Source organism: Oryza sativa, chromosome 1, assembly GCF_034140825.1.
Source record: "Oryza sativa Japonica Group chromosome 1, ASM3414082v1".
In the NCBI taxonomy this organism is placed as follows: domain Eukaryota; kingdom Viridiplantae; phylum Streptophyta; class Magnoliopsida; order Poales; family Poaceae; genus Oryza; species Oryza sativa.
Genome location: NC_089035.1, coordinates 9,336,529 through 9,352,848, shown reverse-complemented (window position 1 = coordinate 9,352,848; position 16,320 = coordinate 9,336,529). Strand labels below are relative to the sequence as shown.

The window sequence follows — 16,320 nt, the reverse complement described above, 5'->3', positions numbered from 1 at the left end:
GCTGTGCGGCCCCTCGCTCGCTCCCAAGTTGCGTGCTTTGTTTATGGGTTCGGCTGGAAGCTGTAGGCCGGACTAGGGGAGCGCCTGTACGCGCCATACGTTTTGTCCATATCGGGTACAGGGAGAGCAGCGCTGGGAATGCTCGCGCCTGTGCATGCATGCGCAGTGGTGTCGGCCGTCCGATCGGTGTAGCTGACGGTGCTGATCTCGTTGGGATTGGGATTGGAAGTACACATGGATGGATGGATGGATTGATACATGTGGGGCAGGGGGGCATGTGCTCCAAAGGGGGGCGAGTTAGGTGGCCCTTTTGTTTAAGCTCCCGGTCACTGTGTTGTTCCCTGCACACAACTCCCGGTTGCATTGCATGTCCCCGAGACCCTGACCCGCAGGCGAGACGACCGACCGTCCACGAGGCGCCGTTTGTGCGTTTGACCTCTGCCTCCCGCCTACGCTATCGTCCTTCGGCTGTATTTAGATTTAAAGTTTGGATTTACTCCCTCAGTTCTAAAAAAAAGATAAACTGTGGGTTTTTAAATTTTTTTATAATTAGTATTTTCATTGTTGTTAGATGATAAAACATGATTAATACTTTATGCGTGGCTTATCTTTTTAATTTTTTTCATAATTTTTTCAAATAAGACGGACGGTTAAACGTTGGACACGGAAACCAGGGTTTGTCTTTTTTGGGACGGAGGGAGTAAACTTCAGTCCTTTTCCATCACATCAACCTGTCATATACACATAACTTTTTACTCACATCATCTCTAATTTCAACCAAAATCTAAACTTTGCGTTGAACTAGACACAGCCTTCTTCTCGGCGTTTTAAACTTTTTTCCCCGACCCGACGGGTGGACGGCGCGTGGTGGAGTGGCAGTTTTCTTTTACCGTTTTCCGCTCCGCGCTCGCGCCGCGACCGACATGCCCTCGCGCGGCCGCCGCGTGCTAAACCCCTTCTCCCCCCGATCGATGCGCCTGTGTGCCACTGTCTCGCGGCGTTTGCTTTCACCGGCTTTCGCGACGCGACGCGTCGCGGCGCGGCGGCCGCAAAACCGCAGGAAATCACGGGGGGGGGGGGGGGATCAAGCACGCGGGGGGCGGAAAAGGTGGTTTCTCCGTAGCGTATCGCGCCCGTGTTCGCGCAGGGGCGTTTGTTTGTTTCCCGGCGGGGGGGTGGATAGTTCAGTGGAGACGTGGCCGGGCGCGGCGCGCGCGCGGGTCTTGGTCTTGTCTCGTTTTGTTTCGTCTCGTCTCGTCTCGTCGTGCTGCTTTTGGGCTAGCTTGTCTCGCTTAATGATACGTTCATACTACACTTAAAAAAAAGAACATCTGTTTTGAAATGTTACTATTCTATATGTGATTTAGCACTTCCTAATACAATAATTCTTAACGGATGTGTTCGATCATGTACTAGGCAGTGATATTTTGGAGCGAGTGTAGTGAAAATCACGGTGACCGCACCCGGTTTTAAGCACGGAGAAGGGGGCAGCCACTATACGGTACGCCTACGTGCTGTGCGCCTGTGCCGCGCTCTTTTTGATTGGCGTGTGGGGGCAGGAACAGGAGGAGGCCGGCAATCATACGATGATTGGCCGGGTTCGGTAGCGAAAGGTGGCCAGGATTGGTGGCGCCACCAGGGAGAGAGCGAGAGGACAGAGGGAGAGGTGTGTGTCCCTGCGATTGCGAGGGGGCTCACCACTTCGAGTTGCTTGGCGTGTAACCTGGTGCTTTCTTGATTTGGGGTATTAATTAGCACATTTGATTGCTGAGTCCTGTGACCGTAAAAAAATAGCTGGAGTGTTCTGTTTCCTGACATTCAGGCCATGTTTGGATTAGAGACTAAATTTTAGCCCCTATTACATCGAATATTTAGTACTAACTAGAAAGGTAGCCCGCGCAGTTACGCGGGCAATTTATTTATTGTTTACAAATTTAATTGGTAAATTTTGAGATAAATCTAATAGTTTAGAAAATTTGAAGATTTTTTTTCCTAAGAGAGTAGGAAAGGAAAGAGGAGATGAGGAGAGTACGTCCGTACCAGGAAAGGGTGTGGAGAAGGTGGGAGCACATACTTTTTTTATTCGATCTAATAGTTAAAAATATTAGACCCACCAATTTAAAAAAAAATCAATGGATAGATTTTAGAGTGTCACTTGGCTTAATTCAAACAAATTAAAATTAAATCAGATCTACTTGAAAAAACACAACTAAATTGTTTTATTTTTTTCGCAATTACGTAGTACATTTATCAAGTGATATTTGACATCCTAAAATATGATATGAAATTATTTAAAATTATCATAACATTAATTATTATATATTTTTCCCAAGAGGTGGTGATGTATCTAGAACCGCAATATAAAATTTATAAGACACAAATATTTTATTTAATTAAAGAAATACGACAGGATCACAAATTGATTATATAATTTAAAATAATTTAAAAGATGAACATTTAGAGATAATTGATTTGATATTTTTTATTTATATTATAGATCTAGTTTATATTTGCACATATTTGTGGAGTAATATATTTTTATATGGTAAAAAGTTATATTTTAAAGACCATTGATTTTGTTCTGACGTTAATATGTATTATCGATTTTAATTTATTTTGAATCTTAAATTGTTGGTTTAATTATGTATAGAGCAACAGTTAGATTAGATATAATATGTGTAGCTTAAAATAACTGTGGTTGTTTCTCTTTATCATAGCTACTAAAAATTATAGAGAGAAGTGGAGGGGGCACAAAGTGTTGTGCGTATCTAATGGTGAGGGTGAGGTGGAGGGGACTTTGTTTTTCTATTTTTTTCTAAATCATTCAGGTCAAAAACCAATTATCATGTATTTTGTTTTTTAGAAAATCTTTTTTAATTTTAAAGTCATCATAATGAGTTAAAAAGGTAATCTTAGATACACCGATTTAAGCTGGACGATTTAAGTGGAGATTGCTTGGTTCGAATTAGCTACGTAATATCACGATAAAGCCATATAAACTGATTTAATTAGCTGTATATGTTATATTACCGTTAATTTCCTTCCACAAATCATGTATAATAACTAATTTAATTAGCTATGTATAATCTTCTTGTTAATCTCCTAGCTTCCATATATATATTGCCGTGCATATAATAAATATAGATATGATTAGTAGCAACACAATATGACAGCTAATTAATCTCAACTTCTAACAACCATAACCATAGTTACTAATCCTTCCGGCAAACCATACATACGTACGGGAGAAGGTAGATCCAATTCATTGGTATAAAATAATGGGTCCACCAATTTAAGTGAAAATCAACGGCGGGTAAAGATCTAATCTAACGGTATAAAATAATGAGTCCACCAATTTAAGCGAAAATCGACGGTGAGATTATATTGTGCCACATGGCGGCCTAGGAGCATTTGTAGGAGCGCCACGTGGCGGCTTGAGAGCGTTTGTAGGAAGTTTAATGAACTTTTAGTATATAATAGATAGATAGATAGATTAGAAGTATTAAACCTAAACTAATGATAAAACCCATTCTATAATCCCGGACTAATTCGCGAGACAAATCTATTGAGTCTAATTAGTCCATGATTAGCCTATATGATGCTACAGTAAACATATGTTAGTTATGGATTAATTAGGCTTAAAAAATTTATCTCGCGAATTAACTCTCATTTATGCAATTAGTTTTATTATTAGTCTATGTTTAATACTTCTAATTAATGTGCAAACATTCAATGTGATAGGTACTAAAATTTAGTCCCTAAATCCAAACACCACCTCAATCTGCAAAGTGAACTTCGAATAGCAGGAGTTCAAACTTTCAACCTTCGGCATTACTTCTTTCATTAAAAAAAACCTCAACCTATAAGGATCATTTTAGTACCTTCAGATTCGTGGTAATAGGAGAGGTTACATCCCTTCCTAAGATTGAGTTTTTTTTTATAGAAGGAATACTCCTACTAGTATACTCCATCCATCCCTAAAAAAATTAATCTAGTATCGGATCTAACACATCTTAGTGCTTGTTCATTTTGCTACCATTTTCAACCTTACCAAGTTTTGGCATTACCAAATTTTGGTAAGGTTGTCAAAAAATTTGGCAATCATATGTGCTTACTAAAATTTGGAAATAAACTAAATGTAGCCTTTTTTTTTGGAAAAAGTACGAATTACACCCTCGAACTATCGCGGTCGTCCGAATTACCCCCCTGAACCACAAAACCGGATATTCTTCACCCCTAACTATGCAAACCGGACGAATTACCCCCCTGGTTCAATCCATGGTGGTTTTGGTCTACGTGGCGTACGCGTGGCAGTCTAGTCAGCATTGTATTTATAAAAAAAAATTGCGGGACCCACATGTCATACTCTTCCTCTCTCTCTTCTCTCTCTCAATCTATGCCTCACTTTTCCTCTCTCTCATTCACGGGTGGGTCGGCGACAGCGGGCGAGAAGCTGAGGTCGGCGACGGGCGGCGGGTGGGCGCGAGGCTGGCGACGGGCGGGGGCGGAGGAGGCGGCGGGCGGTGGTCGAGGAGCCGAGGCCCGCGACTGGCAGGGGTGGAGAAGGCCGGCGCGCAGCGCGCACGGCGAGGACGGGCGGTGGGCGCGGGCGGTCGGCGAGGATGGCGCGGGGACGGACGGTCGACGAGGACGGTGTGGACGGCGGCGCAGACGGCGTGGACGTCGGCGCGGAGGCGGAGGCGGCAGAGGAGCGTGGCGGCGGTGAGGTGAGGACGGCGGCGCGCGGGGACGGAGCCAATGGCGGGTGGCGGAGGGGGCTCGAGGACGACGGCGGCCGGCGACGGAGGCGGAGGCCGACCGGGCGAGCGGGGACGCGCAATGGGCGGCGGGCTCCTCCTCCTCGTCGTAGGCGCGCGGTGGCCGCCGGAGCGCAGGGTCTGCGGTGGCGCACGGGGGCAGCGGCTCCTCGCGTCGCCGCCGCCTCTCCTCCTCCGCCGCCGTGGGTGGGCTCGCGGCGCGCTCTCCAAGCCCGTTGCACGCGCGCACGCATGAGGGCGGCAAGAAGGAGGTTGCTCGAGCCGCGCTCGCCGCATGCAGCCTCCTTTGGCCTCGGCTCCTCGCCGCCCGCCGGCGCTTGAGCGACCTCGGCTCCTTGACTGCCGCCCACTATCGCCTCTGACCCCGCCCGTCGCCAGCCTCGCGCCCACCCGCCGCCCGCTGCCTTCTCCGCCACTGCCCGTCGCCGGCCTCGGCTCCTCGACCGCCGCCCGCCGCCTCCTCCTCCATCCCCGGCCGTCGCCAGCCTTGCGCCCACCCGCCGCTCGCTGCCGCCTCCGCCCCCGCCCGCCGCCCGTGGTCGCCCGCCGCCGCCGACCCACCCGTGAGAGAGAGAGAGAGAGAGGAAAAGTGAGGCATACAGAGAGAGAAGAGAGGGAGGAAGAGTATGACACGTGGGTCCCACAATTTTTTTTATAAATACAATGCTGACTGGACTGCTACGCGTACGCCACGTAGACCAAAACCACCGTGGATTGAACCAAGGGGGGTAATTCGTCCAGTTTGCATAGTTGGGGGTGAAGAATGTCCGGTTTTGTGGTTCAGGGGGTAATTCGGACAACCACGATAGTTCGGGGGTGTAATTCATACTTTTTCCTTTTTTTTTAACTTTACCAAAAAAAAGATAAGGTTAAAAATGGTAGCAAAGTGAACAAGCCCTTAATACTATTAAGTTGATTTTTTATGTGATGGAGGAAGTATATATCATCAAAGAGAGCTAGTCACTTGTATTGGTCTAGTCCCTCCGTCCCAAAATAACTCAACCTAGGACTTAGCCTAGGACAACAAATATGGACAATCGTTGTTCTAGGATGTGTTGTCCAGATTTATTGTTCTTATATGTGTCACATCTCACTATATAGGTTAATATATAGGTTAAGTTATTTTGGGACGGAGGGAGTATATATATATATATACTACATTACTAGACTAATTAATCGCCATTTCACATGTGTTCTGGCGCGGTTGATAATAAATTATTACTAGTCATCAATCCCTGTATTGCATGAACTAATTACTCCCTCGGTCCCTTTGTAAGCGGGGTTATAAATTTCTATGCCTATCTTTGATCATCCGTATTATTTATTTTTTTAAAAAAAATAAAAAAATATAAGACATGTATAAAATATTATTCATGTTTTATCAATTATCATCTAATAACATAAATGCTAATCATAAAAAAAATCAAACAAGACGGACAATTAAAGTTGGACTCAGAAGGAGTACTAGTCACCAATCCCTATGTTGTATAAACTATTATAAATATTATAATTTTAATCATATTGTAAATATATGGCTTTTTTTAGTTATAATGGTTAGATTAATTAAAAGAAGAGTCTAAGCAGTTAAGTACAACTTGTTAATTATTGATTTCGGATTTCAGGAAAATAAATTAGTAGTAAAGTACTAATTGAGATATACAAGTTCGTATAATTTTAGCACAAGATTTTGGAGAAATTTAAACAAAAATTCTTGATTTTCTAGAAGTAAAAAAAACCTAAGACACCATAATATTTCCAATCGCACTTTCTATTGCGATCATGTTTAAGGGAGCTCAATATTCTAAGACAACAACTAATAAGTATCTAGTGGTTGAGAATATAAAATAGTCTATTAGCTCATTTTCTAGATTATATAGCTACTTAGTCTTATAGTCTTGATGTGAATTTAGACGGAGATTATGAGAAAAGTTTTACCGTAAGAATATAAATTTGGCATGGCAAGGGATTACATCCTGTTCCATAAAAAGTTTAATCCTAATTATAAACTTGGACACATGTATATTTAGTAGGTTTACAGTCGGTGTTGATTTTTTTTTTACAGAGAGCCCATTTCGTTTTTAAGCTATACATGCAAGTTACCTAGGTGGTCTCACCTACTCCTCGTAATTAGCTTGATATACCCTGTATATGTACGTCAGTACGTAGTTCGCGTAGCCGCGCGATCAAGCTAGAGCACGAGGGGATCAATTATTTTTTTTACAAACTATAAGCTTATAACCCTGGAAGGCCGTAACCATGAAAACTGAAAAAATATATCACTACCTACACACCGACAGCGCCAACACATATTCAGGAGAAAGTTAGCACTGGACCGACCGCCGCTAAGCGTGACCGACCGTTGCTAAGTCAACAAAGTAACATAGGTGTGATCATCCAAAACTCGACCCTTACGACCAACACAACGTTCTACTCTATTCTAAGTCTTTAGAATTTAGGAAGAGAGGGCAAGAGACAAGAATGGAACTCCTCTCCGAGGGAATCAAATAAAGGTCAAGGCACACGTCAAGCTAGCTAATCCAGCTCGTCGGCTAGGACTAATGGCCGAAGCACTTTAGTTTATCTAAATTACTCTGGTCCTAGCTACATTGTGTGATACGTATCATATAGATATCATTATATCCAGTGCATGCTCCACCAGACAGCAGTTGCCATTAATAATTAGTCAGCTAACCAAGCTGGATCTATCCATCCATCCATCTTAGCTCACACTGCATGTACACATTAGCAACTAGTAGGAGTAGTAGCTAGCTTGTTCCTGAAAAAGTTCAGAGATTGCTTGGTTTGAACACAACTTGGACCGTATACTGCAGGCTTGCAGCACGCATATGGTGACGGTGTCCCCGTCGTGCTAATGCATAGGACAGAGCAGAGGTACACACAACTGGTCAAGATTCCAGGGACTAATTGTAGCTAGGACGACTAATTAGACCCCGGATTAGGTACTAATATAATTAACTACACACCCTCATGGACATGGAGCCATGCATCCGGCACTGGCTGCCTTACTTGCTGTCGCCTCCATGATTAACTAGTGGTGCTAAACTGTGTACCTCTTTGTTCCTAATTATGAGAATCTCTAGATTGATTAACGGAAATTTCCATTCAACCATCTTAGCTAGATTTCAAATTGGTTAGAATCCTCCTCTTAAACATCTGATTGGCTGGAAATGCTTTAGACTCCTGTACATTTGAATCGTTATCTAAAAATAACTATGATGTGTGTAAAAACTTAAATTCTAGAGATACTTATATTTAGGAAACGGGAGAAAGTACTCCATCTCAAAACAAATTCATTTTTGGGTTATATCATTTGTTCCAAAATAAATTCACTTTTCTTTTCTCAACCTATCCCGGTCAACAAATCGATGAATTTTATTTCTTTAATATCCTTACCAATACACTCATCAACGGTGTTTTTTTACGAACTACTCACTCCGTCCAAAAAAACCCAACTTAGGACAACCATTCGTCCTGATTCATTGTACTAAGAGGGTCACATTCTTTTTCAGGTTAGATTTTTTTAGACGGAAAGAGTAAAGATGATCGTATTTTGGGACTAAGGGATTAGTACGTGACTGAACTGTTTCTTGATTGGAGGCCATTGCAGAGAGCCAGAAGAAGGATCATGCGGCACATGACATGAGACGAGGAGAACACATGTGCAGTAGTAGTACGTGGTACTATACGGCCTGTAGCCATGTAGTGAGCGAGACTGTGTGTCTGTGTGTGACAGTGTGAGAGTGAGAGATTAGGGAGCAGAATATGGTTGGGCTCCATGGATCTCTGCACGCTGCCTGCCAAGCTAGCTTTGCAGTTTGCGTGACAGGTGCCCGTCGTCCTACGTGGAGCAAGGAAGGAATCCGATGGAGACGACAGGTTAATTATAGTCATTAGCGGCACGTAGGATTAGTGAGTAAAACAAGGGAGAGAACAAGGTGAACATGGCCGGGAAATCGGCGATAAGGTTAAGTATTAATGACACTGATTGTTTAGACGTGCAAGGGGCTTCTGAAAAGAGTACATCGGGTTGGCATTTCCATTCTGGCTAAGCTCTGTTAACATTCGTAATACGGATTTTGCCCCCCTGTTTCGATCGAGGACAAGCTAACTAAACAGAGATGGATTAATGTTCTACAGAGATGAGATGATTCAGGTGTGGGGCATGACGTTGCTTGGTGGTGTTTAGTAGGGCGAAGGTAGGTAGTACTTATGGTTGACAGAGCATATATACATGGATTGTCCTCTGATTGGGTCGACGTAAAGCTAATGATGCATCATCATGCATTTAGGAATATCGGATTATATTAGGCAGGAGGCGATCCAGATTAATCAGAGATCGATCGAGGTGTATGTACTACACAGTACGTCGTGCTGTCTTGGCGACGACATGGAGATCAAGGTAGATGATGGATCGAACCTAAACATCTTGGAATTAGCACGAGGCTGCTTGCAGCCCGGTGCTTTATGCCCCTGCGGCTCTGCAATGCAGCTAAGCTAACACATCATTGGTTGATTAAGGCGCAGAGATCTGGAGTTGAATAGTTGGATGAGCCCAGATGCACTGTCAGTGCTTGTCGGTGATGCATGATTATCGAATAACTGATCGGCGCCACGTGAACTTTTGGAGGGAGATCGATGGTTGATGACGACGGTGACTCAATCATTTAGCCATGGCTCCTGTTGTTTTTGTCCTCTTCTTCCTTTTGAGGAGAACCCACACATGTTTGATCTTCATTTTTTTGAGAAAGAATGTGCATACACATAGTTAATACTATAGTTAATGTATCTTTGCGATCAGCGGTTGATTTGAGTAGGCACAACTCACAAGCTCGTCCCGCTAATTGTCGGCTTCGACAAGCGGTAGCAAACTAGCAACCAAAACCAGCTAAAATGTGTCAAAATTAAAAAAAAAACAAAACAAGCTAATCTGGGCCGTTCATCCCGAGCCCATTGCAACCCCAATGCTTATAGGCCTTATGTTAGTGCACGATCTTGTTTCGGCCCAATACTAATGGCCCAGAGGTAGGCGGCGATCCTGTCCCGTGCCAACAATATGGGCCGCACGTTGGACGCTATACCGTTACGGCCCAACATTTCTCGGTCACATGTAGGCCTCATTTCCATTCCAGCCCAACATTTATCGGCCGCACATAGTACGTCGACCCGCGAATCTACTTATTTAAAAGCGATTTTGCTATATCTCACTCGAAAGATTTTTTTTCTTATCTATCACTCGATTTTCTCTCTCAATTTTACATTGCATTTTCTTGTAAGTTACAGTGTAATTTATGAAACTTACACTGTAACTTTTGTAAGTTACACTGTAATTTTTGAATCTTCGCACGTAAATTTTAAATTTTGTATTGGATTTGGTCTTTTTCTTGAGGATATGGTAATTTAGTGTCCATTATGGTGTTTCTTAATTGTCTTTTGCTTTTTATTATATCTATCGGATTTTAATCCAAAGATTAAAAATCTGTGTGATACGATTATAAAAATCTTTCGAAAGATGTATAGGTACTCCCTAGGCCGCATTCATATATGGGCCACAGTGAGGCCGCGATACCGAATGGCCCAATACATGTGGGCCGCACGTCGGTCGGAGATCCAGTTCCGGCCCAAGTATGGTGGTGGGCCCCACGCCCCACCGTCCGAATCGACGCCGCGTAGGCGTAGCCTGCACCTTCCCCGCCACGTGTTCCGCCACCGCTCTCAACTCTCTCTTTCTAGATCGACTCGCCTCAACAGCCAAACCGTCATCCCCGTTCGTCGCAAAGAGAGAAACCCCCCGCACGAAGCAAAGAAGCCGCAACCGCAAGCCCCAAGAGCGAAACCGTAACGAAGGGAAAGTTTGGGATGCGCGTTGCTGCGACGACGCGGCCCGCCTCCTCCTCCGCCGCCGCTCCGCTCCCCCTCTTCCTCCTCCTCGCCGTCGCCGCCGCCGCCGCCGCCCTGTTCCTCGTCGGCTCCGCGTCCCTCGCCATGGCCGGCCACGTCCTCGGCGGCGCGCACGACGCCCCCTCCGCCGCCAACAGCGTCGAGACCGACGCGCTCGCCCGCTTCGCCGTCGACGAGCACAACAAGCGCGAGGTGAAGCCCCCTCCCCCCCCCCTCCCCCCTCCCTCTCTCTCGCTTCCTCCCCAGTGGCGATTTTGTGGGTACTGAACTTGTGAGGGTTCTCTGGGTGTGGTGCTTGCAGAACGCGCTGCTGGAGTTCGTGCGGGTGGTGGAGGCGAAGGAGCAGGTGGTGGCCGGCACGCTGCACCACCTCACGCTCGAGGCCCTCGAGGCGGGGAGGAAGAAGGTGTACGAGGCCAAGGTCTGGGTCAAGCCGTGGCTCGATTTCAAGGAGCTCCAGGAGTTCCGCAACACTGGGGATGCAACCACCTTCACCAACGCCGACCTCGGCGCCAAGAAAGGTTTTCGCTCCCACTGATCTCGCCTGTCGCCTGCCTCTAATCTTTGCTTGTTTTGAGATATTGCGTGCTTGCTCGCACGCTAGCTTGTGATTCTGCGAAGGGAGGGGATTGGGCATGGGTGGTGATGACGAGGTGTATGTAGAAATGCCTAGTCATCTATGGAATAGTTTCGTTGGAAAAAAAAACGACAGTGTAGAGTCGAGATCATCGACTGGGAATGAGTGACGGTTGGGTTCTCAATTTCTTGCACAAGGAATTGCCAACATTTCCACAATCATATAAATGTTGACAATTATACAACATTTCTACATGTATAGCTTGAAATACATTTCTACTGGGAATAAGTGACGGTTGGATTCTGTGATAGCTTGGAATTTGACAACTCACAGCGGCAGGTGACTGTATTCTTGTCATCCTCTGTTAAAAACCTCTTTTACTGAATTTAGATAGCTGTGGCATGGTTAATGGTTTGCTGTTGACTCCATTTAGTTAATAGTGATCTGAGTTGTTGTTACCAAGCATTTGATTCTACATACAGAGAGCACAAGTTGTAACGTGTGAAGCTCAACCTTTATGTTTTTGTTTAGTTTCTTATTTTGTTTGTTAGTTACACATTCATGTCTAGTTGAGTTTGTTATATGTGCCCTGTTGAACTTAAAAGGTAATTAGTCCAAACCTTAGTTTTCTTCTTCTTATATTTTTTTGAAAAAGTTCTTCTTATGTTTGGTGGGTATAACTTGGTAGATCAATTTTATGCTGCTGGGTTGCGTAGTTATATATTTGAACATCCTGCGTAAGCTGATCCCTGCTAATATGTCCTTCTAAAACTTTGGCATGCCATGCTCGATCTATATTCTGGTGACATACCCCTGCTCGATTTCTATTTTGGCATGACATGCTCCTGCCTGATCTCTATATTCACTCTGCTATGCTGCTTGAACAGCCGCCCAATCATGGCGGCATGTGTATGTTCATGCTTTACCACCTTGTCTGTCTGAACAAACTATTACATGAATCCCATCAGATTGATGCAACACCTCACTGCATGAGCATGAGTGCATGACGATTTGATTACATTTGCTTGCCTATCACCACACACACCCTGTATGTCTGCATCATAATCCCACTATTATGTTTCAATATTGCATTATCACCTAATGTATCATTGGGTGGTACTGGTATATTTAGAAGAACTTATGTAGATGTAAAATTTCATGAGAAAATAATATTCACAACATACAGTGTCTAGTTAGTGCATTCTCCTGTTTTATTGCTTGTAGAATTCTATTATAGGGTACCTGTGATAATGTTTGTTTTGCATTCATGTGAGCTGCAGCGGACTGGGCATAATCTCATTTGTAGCATGGATAGCAGTAGCATTACATGCTTATATTTATATAGTGCATTTTGAATTCCAATCAGATCACCACACCAGCTAGAAAGAGTGCTCAAGGATTCTCACACTAATTATTTGTTTGAGTGTTAGAAGTTTTGCTGTACGTCTATATGTTTATGTCAGTTCTTCATAAGCTAGTTTCAGACAGCAGAATGTTACACCTGTGCCACAGGGGTTAAAGCAAAAGAAGTTCCTCCCCTTCTGGCATATTTGTTCATAAGAATTTGCATTCCATAATATTTTTGAGGGAGGGAAGAGGTGTGCCCAGCATCTACAGGTAGTAAAGACATGGTCTAATTATATTGTATTTGTAAGAGTGTAATTACCATAATCATGCTAAACTGTGAACAAATGGGCATAATTACACACTATCCATGCATATATCAAATGCTGACATGATGCCATGCAAGCCTGGTGCCTGGTTTTCCTTCTACCAGTTTAAAGAGGGTTGAGCACCCCAAGGCACACTATGCATCCTTCTACCTATTTGAATATGTTTTCCTTTCAGTGAAACGTGGCAGATGTCAATGTCAACACATATGATACAAAGTGGCTAATTAGAATGTGATAGTTTCTTCATGTGCCAATTCATGGATGTTGAAAGTTGATCACACACTTGTGCTGTATATGAGATATTGTTATAACTTCTAAACCTGATATTGAACTCAATGAAATTTCAGGTGGACATGAGCCTGGGTGGCGTGATGTTCCAGTACATGATCCTGTAGTCAAAGATGCTGCAGACCATGCTGTGAAATCAATCCAGCAGAGGTCAAACTCCCTGTTTCCATATGAACTTCTCGAGATCGTTCGTGCAAAGGCAGAGGTCAGCTATTGTGAATTCATCCATCCAAAGATTATCTTTTCTTTTTTGTATCTAATTTAGTAATGCTGAGCTTATAGTTCACTTAGGCAGCGTTCGAGAGGGTGAGAGAGTGAGTTTGTTTGTTTCGTTTTCCGCGCGCACGTTTCCCAAGCTACTAAACGGTGCGTTTTTTGCAAAAATTTTCTATAGGAAAGTTGCTTTAAAAAATCATATTAATCCAGTTTTGAAATTTAAAATAGTTAATACTCAATTAATCATGAGCTAATAGCTCACCTCGTTTTACGTATCTTCTTAATCTCCTCAATCCCCTTCTCCTCAAACACACCCTTATTTCTGATATGGTTATCAATCAGGTTGTTGAAGACTTCGCAAAGTTTGACATTCTGATGAAACTTAAGAGGGGAAACAAGGAGGAGAAGTTCAAAGCCGAGGTCCACAAGAACCTTGAAGGGGCATTTGTACTGAACCAGATGCAACAAGAGCATGATGAATCGAGCAGCCAGTGAACCTTGCCACATTAAGCTGTAGTTATGTAGTTTGTGTTCAATAAGAAAACAGTGAACATGCACCCTTCCGTTTCTATCGGGACATAGGCTGGAACTTGTTCCTAACATCGATGAAAAGAAGACACTACACTATCCTTTTGTTCCTGTTGCTCTTAGTGTGATAATACGATACTGGTCGTGTAACTTCTCAAGGGAACCGTGGGTCTATGCCATACAGCTTGTGAATGTGAAATCCTATGTTGATACTTCTCAAGTCACCACTCTTTGGTTGCTTAACATGCCAAATGTACTTGCATGAATATTCAACATGTTATACCGTCGGATCTCTGCAGATATTCGGGTTAGGGATCCGATTTTTTTCTGCATTTTAACTACTATGTAGAGAAACATGCCAAAGCAAGGGAGTTTGGGGCTGCTGATTTCTGCTTCATGTCCTGTCTGCTGTCTCCATTATAGATCGTTTTTTTTCCCATCTTTTTTAGTGGAGGAGATCAATTGATCAGACGGAACCTAGCGAAGGCTAGAAGTATTCAAGGTTGAACAGATAGATACTTCATCCATCCCTCTGAAAATATACCTAATATAAGGTATAATCATTTTTTATCCATGTCTCGTTATATATAACTCTCCAATCATATTACTTTCATATTATTTGCATACATCGAGGTGACCTTACTGAAGAGACGATTAATTTCTTTTTTTTTAATTTATGTGTTAGTAGTGTTGTGCGTTATATTTTGGGATAGAGGGATTATCTATAGCTGCTTTAAAAAGAAAAACAGAGAAAAATGGGTTAATTTGATCCATGCAACTGCAAGAGTAAATTGCACCGCTAGTGTATCAACTTGATAAGTGGGTGCAATATGGTGTAAGAACTTGATAAATGAGCAATCTAGTGCAACAATTTGGTAGGTAGGTGCAATTTAGTATAAGAACTTTATAAGTGATCACATAAATACAACAACTTTGTAAGGTAGGTACGATTTTGATACAATAAATTAAGAAGTTATGTGGCAACTTTATTATTGGGTGCATATTTATATTGGTATCATAATAACTAGTAACTGAAAATCAATTAAACTGAATGTATAAATTATTATATTTAGTTGATATTTGAGAAGGTGAAGAAAACAAAAAATTCTTAAAAGGTAATTGGATGTAAATTATATGTGCAATATAATTCTTAAAGATTACATTCAATACTATAAGGTAATATCCGTAGGATTATGTAATGTTATATTGACATCGTGAAAAAAAAATCACCTAGCATATGCTTAGCCAAGTTAATGCACCAAAATACTACTTCCTCCGTTTTATGTTGTAAGACTTTCTAGTATTGCCCATATTATGTCTAGATTCATTAACATCTATATGAATGTGGACAATGCTAGAAAGTCTTACAATATGGAACGGAGGGAGTAAATTATCAAGTTCTTGTATTAGAACGCACCCACTTATCAAGTTGTTGCACTCGGACGTTCAATTCTCAACTTCTTGCACTATATCGCACCCACTTGCCAAGTTGGTGTACCATGGGTGCAATTTACTCCAATTGCAAATATGTCCATTTCAAATATATGCCATTACAATTCGTCTATTCGTAACCATGCTAATGAAATTATACAAAATTGAAATCGTGCCACTGCCGTCACATTTTCCATCAATCTCTTTTTTCCCGTTTTGTTTCTTCTTTCTTTCGTCTTCTTACCACACCAACGCATGGCGGGACCTCGGCGGCCCGGCACGCACGAATCCAATCCGATGAGTGGCGGGACCTCGGTGGCTCGACACGCACGCCGTCCAATGCACCGTGGTCTCAACCACATGCTCGTGGACGCGGTTGTCCATCACGATGACGATCTACAAGGAAGGGGATACGGGGAGAAGGGCATAGAGGAAGCGGGGCAGGCGGGGCAGAGGAGGTGAGTTATGCGGCAATGGAAGAGTTTCCCTGTCATTGATCCCGCCAGGGCTCCATCGCTGGTGGTGTCACCTCGCCTAAACTCTACCCATATCTTATGATAGAGAGAGCCCCCGGCTTTAACAGTGGAGGCGGCGGCAACGTAAAGAAGAGCAAAGATGGTGTACGACCGCCTCTTCGTGCCGCTCGCGAGACAGTGGGTAGGCGCCAGCCCCTCTCTCCCTCGTCGCGGTTGGCCTGAAGGGCTGCGCGAGCCTTCTCACGCACGGTACGGAGCAAAACAATGATTTTTTTAAGTTTAATAGAATGGTTCACTTTTAGTTTTTGAAAAATAAATTTAGGTTTTCTCTTGAAAATATTAGTTTTTTCACTTCCTATTTTCGGTTTAGAAAACTCAAAAATAAAAATTTAGAGGTGGATTATACACTTTTGTTGGTGATGCTCTTACGCTAT

The 16,320-nt window shown here is 43.3% G+C and overlaps 1 protein-coding gene across 1 annotated transcript; it reads left to right on the top strand.

Annotated features, from left to right (window-relative positions):
• The first annotated feature begins 10,554 nt into the window (after positions 1 to 10,554).
• On the top strand, positions 10,555 to 14,344 carry LOC4326272 (cysteine proteinase inhibitor 12-like). The gene is made up of 4 exons (NM_001401643.1): positions 10,555 to 10,889; positions 10,999 to 11,218; positions 13,295 to 13,440; positions 13,794 to 14,344. The coding sequence occupies exons 1-4, from the start codon at positions 10,656 to 10,658 to the stop codon at positions 13,944 to 13,946; spliced, it is 753 nt and encodes a 250-aa protein (NP_001388572.1). The 5' UTR covers positions 10,555 to 10,655; the 3' UTR covers positions 13,947 to 14,344.
• The last annotated feature ends 1,976 nt before the right edge of the window (positions 14,345 to 16,320 follow it).

Excerpts from the sequence above, each read along its gene's own strand:
- LOC4326272 (NM_001401643.1), top strand. The coding sequence starts at position 10,656 with ATGCGCGTTGCTGCGACGACGCGGCCCGCCTCCTCCTCCGCCGCCGCT. Across the intron at positions 10,890-10,998 it reads ACGAGCACAACAAGCGCGAG|AACGCGCTGCTGGAGTTCGT; the intron begins GTGAAGCCCCCT and ends TGGTGCTTGCAG. Across the intron at positions 13,441-13,793 it reads TCGTTCGTGCAAAGGCAGAG|GTTGTTGAAGACTTCGCAAA; the intron begins GTCAGCTATTGT and ends GTTATCAATCAG.